We start from the raw sequence: 13,609 nt of genomic DNA on the forward strand, positions 1-13,609 counted from the left end.
TGGCGCGCGCGATTGGCGCGCTGGCGGCGCTGGACGGCGCTGCGTCCGTGTTTGGCCGCCACTGGCCGTACTACCAGCACCTGCTCAACTCCATCTGCGCGCTCGTCTTCCTGCTCACGGGCTACGTGCGCGATCACCGGCCCGCGCTGGCCGGGTACGTGCCGCCCGGGTTCGACGCCACCATGCGCCGCTGTCTGCAGGACGCCGCCGGCTTGACGGAACGGTATGCCGGCGTGTCAGCCTCGGCGCGGCGGCTGCAGAAGCGGATTCAGGAGGTGCGCCGGGCCGCGGAAAAGGATGATGCGGCGGGCTTTGAGGTGCACGACTTGTCGCTGAATGGAGGCTGCGACGCGGGGCCGACCAGCAGTGCCTCGTTGGAGCCCCAAGCGCAGCTGGTGGCGCAAGATTGGACGGCCAACAGCCAGGAAGATGCTCCCGCCGAGACGGACGCGTTTCTCTTTGGCACGGATCTCGGTCTTGACTTTTCCGCAGAGCTAGATAACTGTCTCCCGCAGGACTTTCAAGCTTGGGGTTCTCCGGTGTGGCCGTCCACCTGGGATAGCTACCTATTCCGGTGATGTACTCGATTGTTAGTTTGGGGAGATAATAATAATGTGATGAGTACCAGAGATACCGATTGTCCGAGTAAAAGAGTCATAAAGTAAAAAAGCCATAAAAAGGTCAGAAAATAGAATAGTCATCAAATTTTTTACAATTAATAAAAGTCATCAAGTTTCATTCAACTATATATGGTGTACATGATTTAACCGCAGCCGCTCACTATACAAAGGAAAGTACTGCCCTTTCAAATCTCCAATTTTTCAACTTGCTACGCTAGCACAAGCAAGACGCTTAAAAGTTGGCAGTGACCTTTTCCTCGGTATCCTGCAGGGCCCAGGCGCTCGAGTGCTTCTTGGAGCGGACCGAGGTGGCCTGGGCGGCGGTGAAGCCCTTGGCTTCTGTGGCGGGGTTGTAGCCGAGGCCGTTGATCTTGCCGACTTCCTGGTTGGAGAGCTTGGGGGCGGCCTTGCCGTCGGCGCGGGCGAGGACGCTGACGACGACGGCGCCGCCGAGGCCGAGGTTGTGCTGGAGGGCGTACTTTGTGTCGGGGACCTCGCGGTTGTTGGCCCAGCCGCGCAGGTGCCAGACGAGCTCGGCGGCCTGAGCGATGCCGGTGGCGCCGAGGGGGTGACCCTTGGAGATGAGGCCGCCCGAGGGGTTGACGAGGTACTTGCCGCCGTAGGTGATGTCGCCGCGGCGGACCATTTCGTGGGCCTTGCCGTGCTCGCAGAGGCCGAGAGCGTCGAGGACGAGCATCTCGTTGGCCGAGAAGCAGTCGTGCAGCTCGACGACCTTGACGTCAGCGGCCGTGATGCCGGCCTGCTTGAAGGCGACATCCTTGGCGTACTGCGTCATCTCGAAGCCGAGCAGGTCGATGGAGCTCTTGGAGAAGAGCGACGGCGCGTCGGTGGCGAGGCACTGGCCAGCGATGAGGACGGCCTGGCTCTTGAGGTGCGGGCGGGCGTCGAGGAATTCCTGGGAGACGAGCACGGCAGCGGCGCCGCCGTCGGAGGTCGGGCAGCACTGCAGCTTGGTGAGGGGGTCGAAGATCATGGGCGACTTGAGGATCTGCTCCTGGGTGTAGACCTGCTGGAACTGCGAGTAGGGGTTGTTGGGGGAGTGGGCGTGGTTGACGCGGGCAATCTCGGCGAAATCCTCATTGGTGGCGCCAAACTTTTCCTTGTACTCGCGGCCGCCGTTGCCAAACATCTGGGGCGCGCCGGGGGCGGGCTCGAAGCCGCGGGTCTCGACCATCATGTTGACGGTGGTGCCGAGCGGGTTCTCGCGGTCATTGAAGAAGGACTGCAGCGAGCCGGCCATCATCTTCTCGAAGCCGACGACGAGGACGCAGTCGGCGGCGCCCGAGGCGACAAAGGTGCGGCCCATGGCGAGGCCGGTGCTGCCGGTGGCGCAGTTGTTGTTGACGTTGTAGATGGGCACCTTGGTCATGCCGAACTGGTAGAAGACGCGCTGGCCGCAGGTAGAGTCGCCGTAGCAGTAGCAGGCCACGCCCTGGTCGACGTCGTCGTAGGTGATGTGGGCATCGAGCAGCGCCTTGACGCCGGCCTCGAAGCCGAGCTCGGTGTAGTCGACGTTGCCGCGGGGCTTGATGAACTTGGTCATGCCCACACCGAGGATGTAGACGGGGGCGAGTGGGCGAGGCATGATGGGTGGCGTGGGTGGGTTGTGTTGTGGTTGTTTGTGGGAGAGAGGAGAGGGGTATAGGGGGAAGACGAGATGTTGCGAGAGATGTGGGAAAAAAGGGTTGATGGAAATGAGAAGAAAGAAAAGGGCGAGAAGAAGCAAGGGCCAGGATGGGGATATATATCAAGTCGGCAGAGTTAGCCTCGGAAGCCATCATGGGGGCGACGGCAAACGGAACATGGGCTGGCTGTCTGGCTGTCTGGCTGTCTGGCTGTACGACTTGTCACTAGCGCGGGGCCCCGGGACGACCAAGCTCTGGTGGAGACTTTCAGATGTAAATGGATGCCGTTTGTTCTGAGTTTGGATGATTTTTGACTGTATTTATAGATTGTATTGTACTTGAATATTTTGTATGTACATCATGTTGACATGTTGCAAAAACAATGTCCTCGTCAGGGACCTCCCACGCCTTGCTGCCATCCAGCGACGTAACAAATAACAGCCACCACGTTTCTGCCCATGGAGTTTCCTTCGTCTCCCCGCACTGGCTCTAGCGTCGTCGTTAGTACCTGGTACTAATAAGTTAGTACCTAGCCACCTGGACTGGGTTGGGGCATTCGCCGAGGGTGGCCCTACAACGTGCTCTGGGGAGCATATAGCCGCCTTGGTCTTCGCGAGCCCAGACGGAAGCAGGTCAAAAGCCGCCAGTCAAACGTCATGTGAATGAATGCACAAGTCAACCACGACCAGTTTTGTTATATTTCATTTCTTCTCAATCAAATAGAACTTGTTCTTTTTTTTCCCTCGTTCATCAGGCGTGATGACTACCACCCCCCGTTTATATAGCCGTGGTGGCGACCAGCGAACTGCGACGTAGGCATCTGCCACAGTACCTGCCTTCACTGTGCCATCCGCTGCCGAGGTCCGGTTCATCAGCCGCCCCAGGAAACCCGTCCTGGCGGCTGCATGCTTTGTAGTGGGTGGGTGGCCTGATGAGAACGAACTTCCTTCCAGAGTTCCATGGGAATACTCCTTGCAAAAAAAACCCCCAATCAAACAATTTTTTTTTTTTCAACTTGCCAAGATGGGTACTGCACTGTCCGTATTTTTTTTCCATCTTACAAATGTCGCTGAACTCAACATTGGTCAGCGCTGACGGGCGGCACAACTGTGCCCGACTAGATCGGCCGAGTCGCAACTGCCTTCAACACCATAACCTAGCATCACCAGTGTTTTCTACCGGCCGAGTCCATGGCCAACCAGCAACAAACTGTCCGATCCCCAGTAATGCATTCGCAAGCCAAACCACGACTAGAATTTTCCAAATCATGTATATATACAGTCCAGCTACTTTGTAAAGATCAATCCAATTAATTCATCACCTCGATCCAATCCGTCTCACCACCACCACTTGTACACACAACTTCACAGTCCATTCCCACCGCACCATGCACATTTACATCACCGGAGGCAGCGGCCGCAACGGCTCCCTCGCCATCGCCGCCGCCCTTGAGCGCGGCCACACCGTCACCGCCCTCGTCCGCCCTTCCTCCTCCTCCTCACTACCAGCCCGCGCCAACCTCACCGTCCTGCACGGCTCACCCCTCTCGCAGCGCGACGTCGCCCACGCCCTCGCCACCCCGCGCCGCGCCCACGCCGTGCTCTTCACGCTGAGCCTGCCGCGCACCGGCGACAGCCCGTTTGCGCCGCTCCGCCCCGACACCGCCCCCGACTTCCTCTCGCACGCAGCGCGCACCCTCCTCGCCGCGCTGCCCGCCGCCGATGCACCCCCCAAGCTGGTCATCAACTCGGCGCTCGGTGTCGGCGACTCGTGGCACGCCCTGGCCTGGCCGCTTCGCGTCCTGTTCAGCCACACTCCGATGCGCTTCGGCGTGGCGGATCACGCCGCGGTGGACGGACTGGTGCGGCGGGAGGCACGGGGCCGGTTCGTCTTGGCGCGCGCGGGCCGCTTGACGGAGCAAGGGGAAGAGGGCGCCGAAGGGGCGCTGCCGGTCAGGGTTCTGCCCGAGAATGGCGAGGGCTTGCGTCTCATGGATGCGCTGACGAGGCAGAGTCTGGCGCGGTGGATGGTTATGGCCGCTGAGCAGGATACGTGGGATGGCACGTCGCCGGTGCTTGTCAACTAAATTTCGCTCATCGGTCATGGTATAAGACGGTTGTACAGTTTTGCTTCATTAGAGATGGTAGATAATTAAATATATGTTGGCATAAATGCAATGACTCCTTTCATCTTCATGATTGACAAACTCGTCCCAATACAGCCTCGTTTTCTTCTTCAATGCAGTCCCAAAACATAGGTAGACCCGCAGTTTCCATAAGCATACAATAGATCAACATCTAACAAGATCACATGGTAGGCGTAAACGGATACCTTGTCGTCCAATCACCATCATTTACATTCATCACCAAATAACACCAGCTCCCATATATGCGAGTATATCCAAACGCCCCAGCACAGTCCAGTGCATGACATGGCCCCCCAGTTTTCACAATCCAATACAAACAATTTTACTACGCCGAGCTAGTCCCATCCGTCCCAGATGAGCCAGCCGCCGAAATCTGCCGCCGTTGCCGCCGGATTGCTCATGTGTGCATGGTCATGCGCATACCCGTCAGACCCATATCGTTCCTGTGTCTGCGGCACCGAGCGCACCTTTTCCAGCGTCGTGTTGGACGAGCGAAGCAGCAGATCCAACACGCTGTACAGACCGCGCACGACCTCGTCGGCCCGCAATTCCGGCTTCCTCACTGTTTCCAAAACGAGCGCCAGCGTCAACAAATCTTTCGTATCATTGCCGCTGCTATGTCGCGTGAGGATTTCAAGAGACTTTTCCACCGTGCTAACCATGCGCTCTGGTGACCAAATGGACAGCGTCGTTTCTGGCTTATAGAGCGGATAGTCGTCGACGCCGTATTCCGGTGACTGGCGTGGATGAGCACCCATCATGTTCTCCGAACTTCGGTGGGCTGCTTGGATGTAGTAGCAGACGCTGAGGGCCGCTTGCACAATATCATGCTTCAGCATTTGGTGGTACATGGCGGTAATAATTTCGAAATACGGCTGACGCGGGTCAATTTCATCCAGGTATTTGAGAATCACCATGGATGATCGCAGGTGCGCACGTGTAATCTGGGGAGGGGCGTCTGGTGTTCCCATAGCTAAGCTGCGATATAGTGCAAGAAGTGGTCGTCTCGCATGCATATCAAGAATGACGCGTGACCTCCACATCTTGCTCTTTTGTGTGTCGTTGAGTATGCCTTGGCGCGGAAACAGATAGTTGATATCTTCGAGTAAACTGTCCAGCTTGATGCCCACATCCAGGACTTCTTGATAGTCCCTGATCGAGTCAATAGTATTCACCAAATGAGCTACTTTCATGCGGGTTGGTAGTGTCATTGCGCCGTACACCTGCAGCTGGTTGTCCGTAATCTGATCAATCGGCTTGGACGGTGGCAGTTCTCTCATGCCTTCAAAAAGATCCAAGTCGTCTAGATTCCGGGGCGCCCGACAGGTAAAATCGCCTTCCCGCACTGTGGTGGGCATATTCAGAGCAATCGACAAATGCACATCAATGTCCATAATGGTGAACCAGAGTCGCCTGCGAAGCTCGCCTTGGAAGACAGACATGCGAGGCCCAAACTCGGAGGGATCGCGATGCAGGCCCATAGACATGGCATTCCGTACAATGTAACCGAGTTGCGCCCACAATTCATTGGTCCGTTGCGTCACCATCCGCTGGGCATGCAGGAGTAGTACTTCGACCTGCAAAGATTCAAACTCGACACGTTCTTTGCCTTTCAGGCTATCCAGCCAGCTGCGAACCAAGGCGCAGCTGGTAGGGTTGTGCACCCCATCGACTCTCTCGTGCAGAATTCCTTTAGATTTCGTTTCGAAGCGAGACGCTGTTGATAGAACAGCCAAGAGTTGGGGTAAAAAGAATATGGACTGCTGTCTGCCACTCCAATACAGGTTGTATTGCTCCATAAATGAGGGTATATGAAGAATACGGTAGATGGTCTCGGAGGAGTCCACGTAGGATGAGACTAGCCGATCGCAAACGTCCTTTGCGGGCAGGATATCAGTCATGCGCTTCTGAACGGGCATCATGGAATCAACATAGACTGAAATCGGAGTCAGAGCCTTGTTGTAGTTTTCGTGGATAAAATGGTGGGCGGCGCGAAAATCGGACAGGACCTCGCGGCCGCCAGCGATACTCCGGTGTTGATGAATGAATGACTTGGCATCGTCAAACAAGTTGAACATGATCCTGGGGCTTGCTTGTCCAAAAAACCGAGTCCGCTTGGCACCATTCTTGACGCTGAGCCCACGAATTGTATCTGCAGTGGCCACGGCGACTCGGCCTGCACTCAAGTCTGTGACGGCTGGACTGCGGACCATGACTTGCTTCTCCAGACGCTCCATTCGCAAAGAAAGCTCTTCCAAGAGCGGTAATCCAGATGCATCGCTGTTCTTGGCGGCTGCGACGGCGGCGGCAAGGGCGCTCGAGTCGGCGGCATTAGATGTCGCAGAAGGGGTAGTGCCTGGGGGGCAATTGCGCTTGGAAGGGCGGCCAGACTCCGGCAATTCCACGTCAGAGACGTCTGAGTCGGGCAGGCCGTCTGCGTCTGCTGAGTATTTGCAGGCGCGATTCGATTTCTGGCACTGCGAGCAAGGGCAGAGGCGGTCGCATCGGAGCTTGCGTTTGCGGCATTCCGTACAGGACTTGACCGGTCGGGGGCGCTTGACACTGCGCTGCTGGGAATGGGGATGCGACAGGGGTTGCGGCGGCGCGGGGGGCTGCTGTTGCTGCGTCTGTTGTTGCGGCGGCTGTTGTTGCGGACGTGGCGACTGGGATGAGGCGGCGTGCGCAGGGACAGAATGTATCTGCAGCGGCGGCCCGGGTTGCTGCTTGGGCTGCTGAAGGCCGTCAAACTGGCCCGCAGCACCCATTATTGTGATTGGGCCGACGACGTAGACTTTGTAAAGAAAGACGCTCGTGAGACAAGCTCGGTGAAATATCGGGCTGCTTCGGGTGCAGGGTTATTTGGAAGAGGTTGGCGATGGAACATGCCGTAATGACGCGCGAGGGAATGCGCAAGCAAAGGCGAGCAGCTGGGTGTCGCCGATTGAGACTGATGGGAAATGCAAGTAAGTTGCAACCAGCGAGGGCTCGGGGAAAGATGAAGGGCTTTTGCGAATTGCGCCAGCCCGTTGGTATTTCTGACGCAACAGTGGCCGTGGTAGGGAAGGGAGGGTGCGGGCGATTGGCCCGATTCCGTCAGATGATGGCTGGGTGGGCGGTAGACTATTGCCAGCCCAGTGCCAAGCTGCTCCAAAAGAAAGATGGAGAAAAAGTCCGGGCTGCTGTGAAGGCGGCGGCAGCAAGCTTCCTGCGCAAGGCTCAGTGGCGCGCGCAACACCAAAAAAAAGGGCAGAGACGACAGAAGAAGGTTGTGTTGTTGCGGGAGAAGAGGCGGCGACGAGTCGGTAACGTCTCAGTGAGAAATAGCTTGTCAGGGCGCCTTGTCAGGTCGTCTTTTGGTTGGGCTGGACTGGGTCAGAAAACGGGCGGTCCGCGCGACTCGGCCGAAGGTGCGACGCAACCCAGTCGGCGCCGCAAGGGTCGAGCTAATAAGGTCTTTTACACTTTAGCTGGACCTTGTGCCGAGTTGGTGGTGTGGTGTTGTCCTAAGGTTGTTGTGGGTTTTGTCGTAGGAGTGAATGTGGGCACCACGGCGGAGCGCAACGGACGGACGGCAAGCAGGCAATGCAACGGGGGAGCGATGGCAGCGACCGGGGACCTGGGGACCTGGGCGGAATGGTGACCAGGTATCATTGTGAGCCAACTTTTTGCGTTCAGAATGGCAAGTTCCGTGCCAGGGTTGGGCACCAAATCCCGGACCAGGAGCTCAACGACGTCCTGGTAACTCGCTGGTATTATGTACGTATTAGCCTGTGTGCGGTGCAGACGGGTCGTGTGACGGCGCTGTCTAGGGTCTGTCGCAGATGGGCTGGAGGCTGCGGTGACGGTTTTCTTGGTTTATTTTGGCGCTGCTAGTGGTGCTTGAATACCTAGGTATAAAATATGATGATAGATTGGAGCAGAAAGGATCGTGAAGGAGCTTGTAGGTACTAGGAAAAGGAAAAAGGAGCAAACAGCGACCCGCGTTTGATGAGCAGCGGGCGTCCTGCAGCTGGCAAGCTAAAAGCTGGCAGGTGGCAGATCCGATGCGTTGCAAAGGCACACACGCCTTGTGGTGGTTTTCCAGGATGCAACTGCACAATTCTATATATATAATACGGCACAGTTGATGCATAGCACCATGTTGAGATATCGCGACAAGGCCAACGGCAACATGGCACTAGGGAGGAGCCGACCCCGGGCCTGCCTCTGGCCAGCCGACACCGACAGAGTCACCCAGAGGGCCAACAAACAAGCACACCGACGGTGAGCTCCCGGAAGCCTCCCTCGCGCCACGACGATGATGGCCCTTTCTGGTCCGAGTATGCCATCGGCGTGATTCAAAAAGCTAATCAAGAGTCGTTGATACAAGATATAATATAGGGATACGCGGCCGGCGAATATCGAAACACCTGGCTCCCTGCATGATACCACGTCAACACTACCTACGCCGTACCTAGGTACTCTATTAGAGTTTTTGGGTTCATCGTATGACCCCGCCCAAGATGACGCCCGGCATGAAAGAGAGAAAAGGTTTGGTCATGACAGGCAGAGGGAGCGGGTTCGGCCGAGAAGGCATAATGAATTTTATTGGCCCGGCGCATGGACATGGAAGACTGACTCGACCGCTGGCGATGCGAGGGGGGGGGGGCACAGGGCGGTGACAATACGCAAGTTGGGCAACCGGGTCTGTTCCTCCTCCACTGGTTCTTTTCGTTGGCTCTCTTCTTCGTCTTCGTTTGGTCGCCCAAGTTGGAGAGGGTAGCCCGCCGCGCTGCGCGTAATCGCCCCGAACCGGCGCCACCAAAATCCGCACAGGCCCGCCGCTTCTTCAGTCCGCTCCTCTTTGCGGCTGTCGACATGGAATCATGTCAGACGAGTGCCGGCATGTACATACCTACCCGCCAGAGCTCCAGACAAAGCCAAAAGCTGTGCTTGCGCCACTAGTTACCTAGCTGGTTTGCTGCATAGCCCACCCTATTTCCTTTCTGTCCGAGTTTCTCCTTCGTCATCTTTGTGCCATCTCCGCCAAGCCTGGGGCACAATGGTTTGTTTTGTCTTGGAGCGGTGCCACATTTGCTTCAACCCCATCATGCCACGAGTCCAACGACCAGGCAGTGGCAGTCTAGAACCCGTCGCCTTTTTTTTCTTTTTTCTTTCTTTATTTTCTCCCCTTTTTCTTCTGTTTTACCAGTACAGAGTACCTTACCAACAGTGAACCCACAAGCCCAGAAGAGCTCGAATAGCGCAACCACCAATGATGGACCGCCAGAGGCAGCCCTGTGCACAAGGACCCTTGAGAAACGGTCATGGAGATCAGCTGGCGCATCTTTCCGGCCGAGTGGGCAGCGTCCATCAAACGCCGTTTTTGCAGGGATATCTGTGACTGTCTATCCGTACTCCGTACCAGGGCACCTTTCCCCCCTCTCCCCATCCTTCTCGGTCGTTGCCCGACAAAGGGCCTTTTTTTCTTTTGCCATCACGCCACCAACAAAAGCAGAGGGAGAGAGAGGCTATAATTGCCAATTGTTATCATAGGCCCGCTACGGCGTATAAAATAGTCCTTTATTATACACTTTCCTGATCTCCGGTTCTCGGGCATACTTGATCTCGCATCTCGACAGTTTTCTAGGTAATTACTTGGCGCACACCATCCCCCCCGGGCGGATGGCCCTTGTCGCGGCGTCACCTCAGGTCCCAACGGCTTTCTTCCTTTCATAGCCGCGGCACGCAAAAAGAAGGAAATGTCGGATCCCCGCTTCCGCCAATGTCTCAACTCACTCCTCAATAGCCGGGCTAGACAACTTCTCATCACATATACATGGGGCCTGCAAAGCAAGCAAAAAAGATAAAGCCCGCCGCATCATGCCGGTAGATGGACGAGTACATATCCTCCCCCCTCACCGGAGCCGAAGCGTGGTGTGGCTTCATTTCTGCGCAACGACCACTGCCGAAGAGGAGGAAAAGGAAGAAAAAAAAAGGGTCTGCGAGGCAAGTCGGCAAATGTCAGGTGATGGATGCAGTTGATCCGGTCCTGACGAAGGAAAGCAGAGGGCGTGTGTTTCTCTTGCTCAGTAATTGTAGTTAATACGGATACCATGACAAGTTACGGATACAAATCGGCCGAATCATCCCGCCGGCGCCCACCGCCACCCGGCATATCCTCCCTCGGAGCCGGGGTACCCTGAACCAACCAGTTGACTGGTCAGTGGTCCGTGGTATCCGTACATACTGACCGTACGACACGATATATCGTGCCACCGCCACCACTAAAAATTTGAATCAAAGAATCCATGGTTGGAGAAACAGAACCGGCCTACGCGAGCGCCGCTTCCGATATGCCAGGTTAACTAGGTACCTAAATTATAAGGCACCTAACCTAGATTGAGTGCTCGCCAAAAACTCCGAGGCCGCTGGTGGTGGCGCTGACCATCTCGATTAGGGCATATTCCTCAGCCAATCTCCATGCAGAAATACCAATACCCAATGAATCTCTTGTGAATTTTTCCTTTGCTTGATCAGCATAATCAACATAATCTCCCCATCTGCCGCTCCCTTTTCTAAATAACAACGAGACATGCATGCTAGTATGTGCCATCTCTCAAAACGGTGATATCCTTCAACTATGAAAAGTCCCTCTCACCCCACTTTCATCTATTGTCGCCAGGCCCCTGGCATGTCGTCGCCCTGCTCTTCCACACCAGCCGCCTCATCCTCGCCGCCCTGCGCCGCGGAACCGCCGCCACCACCCAAGCCCAGCATCTGCATCAGCTGGCCGAGGTAGCCCGGTGCGTTGCTCCTGCGTGCATGCTCTTCCAAGTCCCGCCGGAGCTCCTCGTCTGTCACGTCGTCGTAGTCTGATTCTTCGCCCTCAAACTGCTGCCCGCCCACACCAAGCCCTCGAATCCGCTGGCCGTTGCCGCCGCCGCCGCCGCCGCCCCGCGCCCTGATATCATTTTGTATGCGTTGCAGATACGCTGTCGTCCAGCCCTCATCGGGGTCCTGGTCCGCCCACGGCAGCTTGCCCGCCGGGTAGTCAAATACATTCTCCTCAAAAGTCGGCGGCATGGGGTCAAAGTCGTAGTTAGGTTGGCGCTGCAGAAGCGCCCGCGGCGCCACGGCCAAGATGCTCGTCTGGCCCTCGAGGTAGGCAAGCCGCGTGGCGTCGAGCCCGGGCTCCGCGTCCGTCCGGGGCAGGTCCATGACGCGGACCTTTTCCAGACGCCCGGCTACGTCAGTGAGCAGCGCCATCGCCTGCGTGTTGTTCCACAGGTCCTTGGCAAAGTGCAGGTACAGCTTGATCCAAAACTTGCGCTCGTCCTCCTCAGAGCTCTCGACGTAGGTGCCCCAAATGGACGGCGGCGCATCCAGGCCAAGTTCTTGGAAGAGCGCGCAGTACAGCCACGGCACCGTCTGCATGCCCTCAGCGAGCTCTTTCCCGGCCGTCTCCGTCTCGCCCATTTGTAGCCTAGCTAGGATCCCACTCTGCTTGACATATTTGATATCCTCTCGCATAGTAGACTTGTCTCCTTGCACGTACTCCAGAAACTCGAGCAGCCACTGGGGCTGATGTGCGCGCACCGCCAAAAAGTGCAGATAGTGCCGGATCGCGTACGGGTCACGCGGGTCCAGAATGTACAAGACCTTGGCCCACTCGAGCGCCGTGCGGTATGTGCCTTTGCGCAGCAGGCTACGCAGATAGTGGTATCCGGCGAGCCAAAACTGCCGGTTCTCCGGGCGGCAAAAGTCGAGGCGCGCGCGCCCTTGCTCGAGGTCCCGGCGAAACGCCGACGTCGTGACGCGGCCCAGCGTGAACAGGGCGCGCTCGCACAGCTCCCCTGACAACGCCATGTTCTGGTCCTGCTTGGCGATGAAGCTTACCTGCATCAGCGTCGATACGTGGTAGGGCAGGCGCGCGACAAAGCTGACCATTCGCATCGGCTGGCCCTCCTGCACGACCGCGAAGAAGAGCGCCTGCAGCTGGTCGTATTCACCCTCGTGATGCCACGCGTACTCTACCCACCGCACCTCATCCGGGGAACGCCGCGTCTCCCGCATCGTCAGGCCGTTGGCCGACGCCGCCGGCCAGTGGTCGCGCCCCTGCACAAAGACATTGCGCCGCCGCGACACCTCGGGCAGCTTCTTGGCGTTGGGCGGTTGCGAGCGCAGAAACGTCTCCAGGTCAACCTGCTGGCCCTGAGTGCCGCGTCCGCGCCGGACCTCCTGGTGCTGTCGTTCCTCCTCGGCGTCGGCCGACTCGATGACCTCGCGGCCAAACAGGCTGCGCATCTCGTTTATGACGCGGAGGTTCTGTGTGTTGATCTGGAAGATTTTATTCAACATTAAAGCGCGGCGCACATTCAAGTCGTCTGAATCACACTCATGTTGTTCAATGCTGACAGGGTTGAGCGCATGAATTGCCTTGTCAATCTCGTCCTCGTCCTCCGCTGCCACCACTGCGGTTGCCTTTTTCTTGCTCTTCTTCTTCTTCTTTTTACTCTTTTTTGCCATAGCTGATGGTGTTTGTTCGCTGACCGCGGGTTCTGTCATAGCGCCGTGCGTATCGTCGTCATCTTCCTCTGCCTCAGCATCCGCATCGTCATCCTCGCCGCCAAGGGCAGCAAAGAGGTTGGGTTTCGGTCTCGCTACGGGTACGGGCTCTTCTTCACTTTCTTCGGCTTGCTCTGATTCGAGAGTCTGCTTCTTCAAAGCTTCCTCCAGTTCACGCTGCTTCTGCAGCTTGCGCAACTGGCGGCTGGACATTTTGTTTATCTTGTGTGTCGCGCGACAGAGGGAGGGGTCGATCGATGGTGGGGTTGCGGATTTCAGAGTATCGGAGGGCTGCACACAAACTTGCGTGCGTCGTAGAGTATATCGCCGTCGAAAATATGTTTTATAAATATTGTAGCATCTGTGAACTCTCGTGGCGCGCAACTGCCGGATGGTTTGCTAGTGGATAAAAGAAGAAAAGAGTTGACTTCGAGTCACGCCGGCCCATTGCGGGTCACACTTGACAACTCCAAAGGACTCGAGCGTACTGATGCAGCGTAACTACAGCATGTTAATATATTAAAGAAAAATCTCATTGGTACGTAATACCAAAAGAGATGGCTGTCCGAAATCATCAATTGAAGTTTTCTCGTAAATCTTTATTCAACCGCTAGTGCATGAGAAGCTATGCTTCCAGCATCACGAGACCG

General features: G+C 56.6%; 4 protein-coding genes across 4 annotated transcripts; 1 reads left to right on the forward strand and 3 right to left on the reverse strand.

Annotated features, from left to right (window-relative positions):
• Positions 1-852: 852 nt before the first annotated feature.
• On the reverse strand, positions 853-2,226 carry CCM_02487 (nonspecific lipid-transfer protein; the record flags this gene model as incomplete). Its single annotated transcript, XM_006667639.1, has 1 exon — positions 853-2,226. One exon carries the CDS (start codon positions 2,224-2,226, stop codon positions 853-855), a length of 1,374 nt encoding a protein of 457 aa, XP_006667702.1.
• A 1,427-nt stretch (positions 2,227-3,653) lies between these two features.
• CCM_02488 (TrkA-N domain dehydrogenase, putative) lies at positions 3,654-4,352 on the forward strand (the record flags this gene model as incomplete). Its single annotated transcript, XM_006667640.1, has 1 exon — positions 3,654-4,352. One exon carries the CDS (start codon positions 3,654-3,656, stop codon positions 4,350-4,352), a length of 699 nt encoding a protein of 232 aa, XP_006667703.1.
• A 395-nt stretch (positions 4,353-4,747) lies between these two features.
• On the reverse strand, positions 4,748-8,740 carry CCM_02489 (Zn2Cys6 transcription factor; the record flags this gene model as incomplete). The annotated part of the gene is made up of 5 exons (XM_006667641.1): positions 4,748-6,889; positions 6,946-7,141; positions 7,231-7,447; positions 7,979-8,224; positions 8,671-8,740. The coding sequence occupies 5 exons, from the start codon at positions 8,738-8,740 to the stop codon at positions 4,748-4,750; spliced, it is 2,871 nt and encodes a 956-aa protein (XP_006667704.1).
• A 2,323-nt stretch (positions 8,741-11,063) lies between these two features.
• CCM_02490 (Nulp1-pending protein) lies at positions 11,064-13,172 on the reverse strand (the record flags this gene model as incomplete). Its single annotated transcript, XM_006667642.1, has 1 exon — positions 11,064-13,172. The coding sequence occupies one exon, from the start codon at positions 13,170-13,172 to the stop codon at positions 11,064-11,066; it is 2,109 nt and encodes a 702-aa protein (XP_006667705.1).
• Between the last annotated feature and the right edge of the window lie 437 nt (positions 13,173-13,609).

Source organism: Cordyceps militaris (assembly GCF_000225605.1).
Source record: "Cordyceps militaris CM01 unplaced genomic scaffold CCM_S00002, whole genome shotgun sequence".
NCBI lineage: Eukaryota > Fungi > Ascomycota > Sordariomycetes > Hypocreales > Cordycipitaceae > Cordyceps > Cordyceps militaris.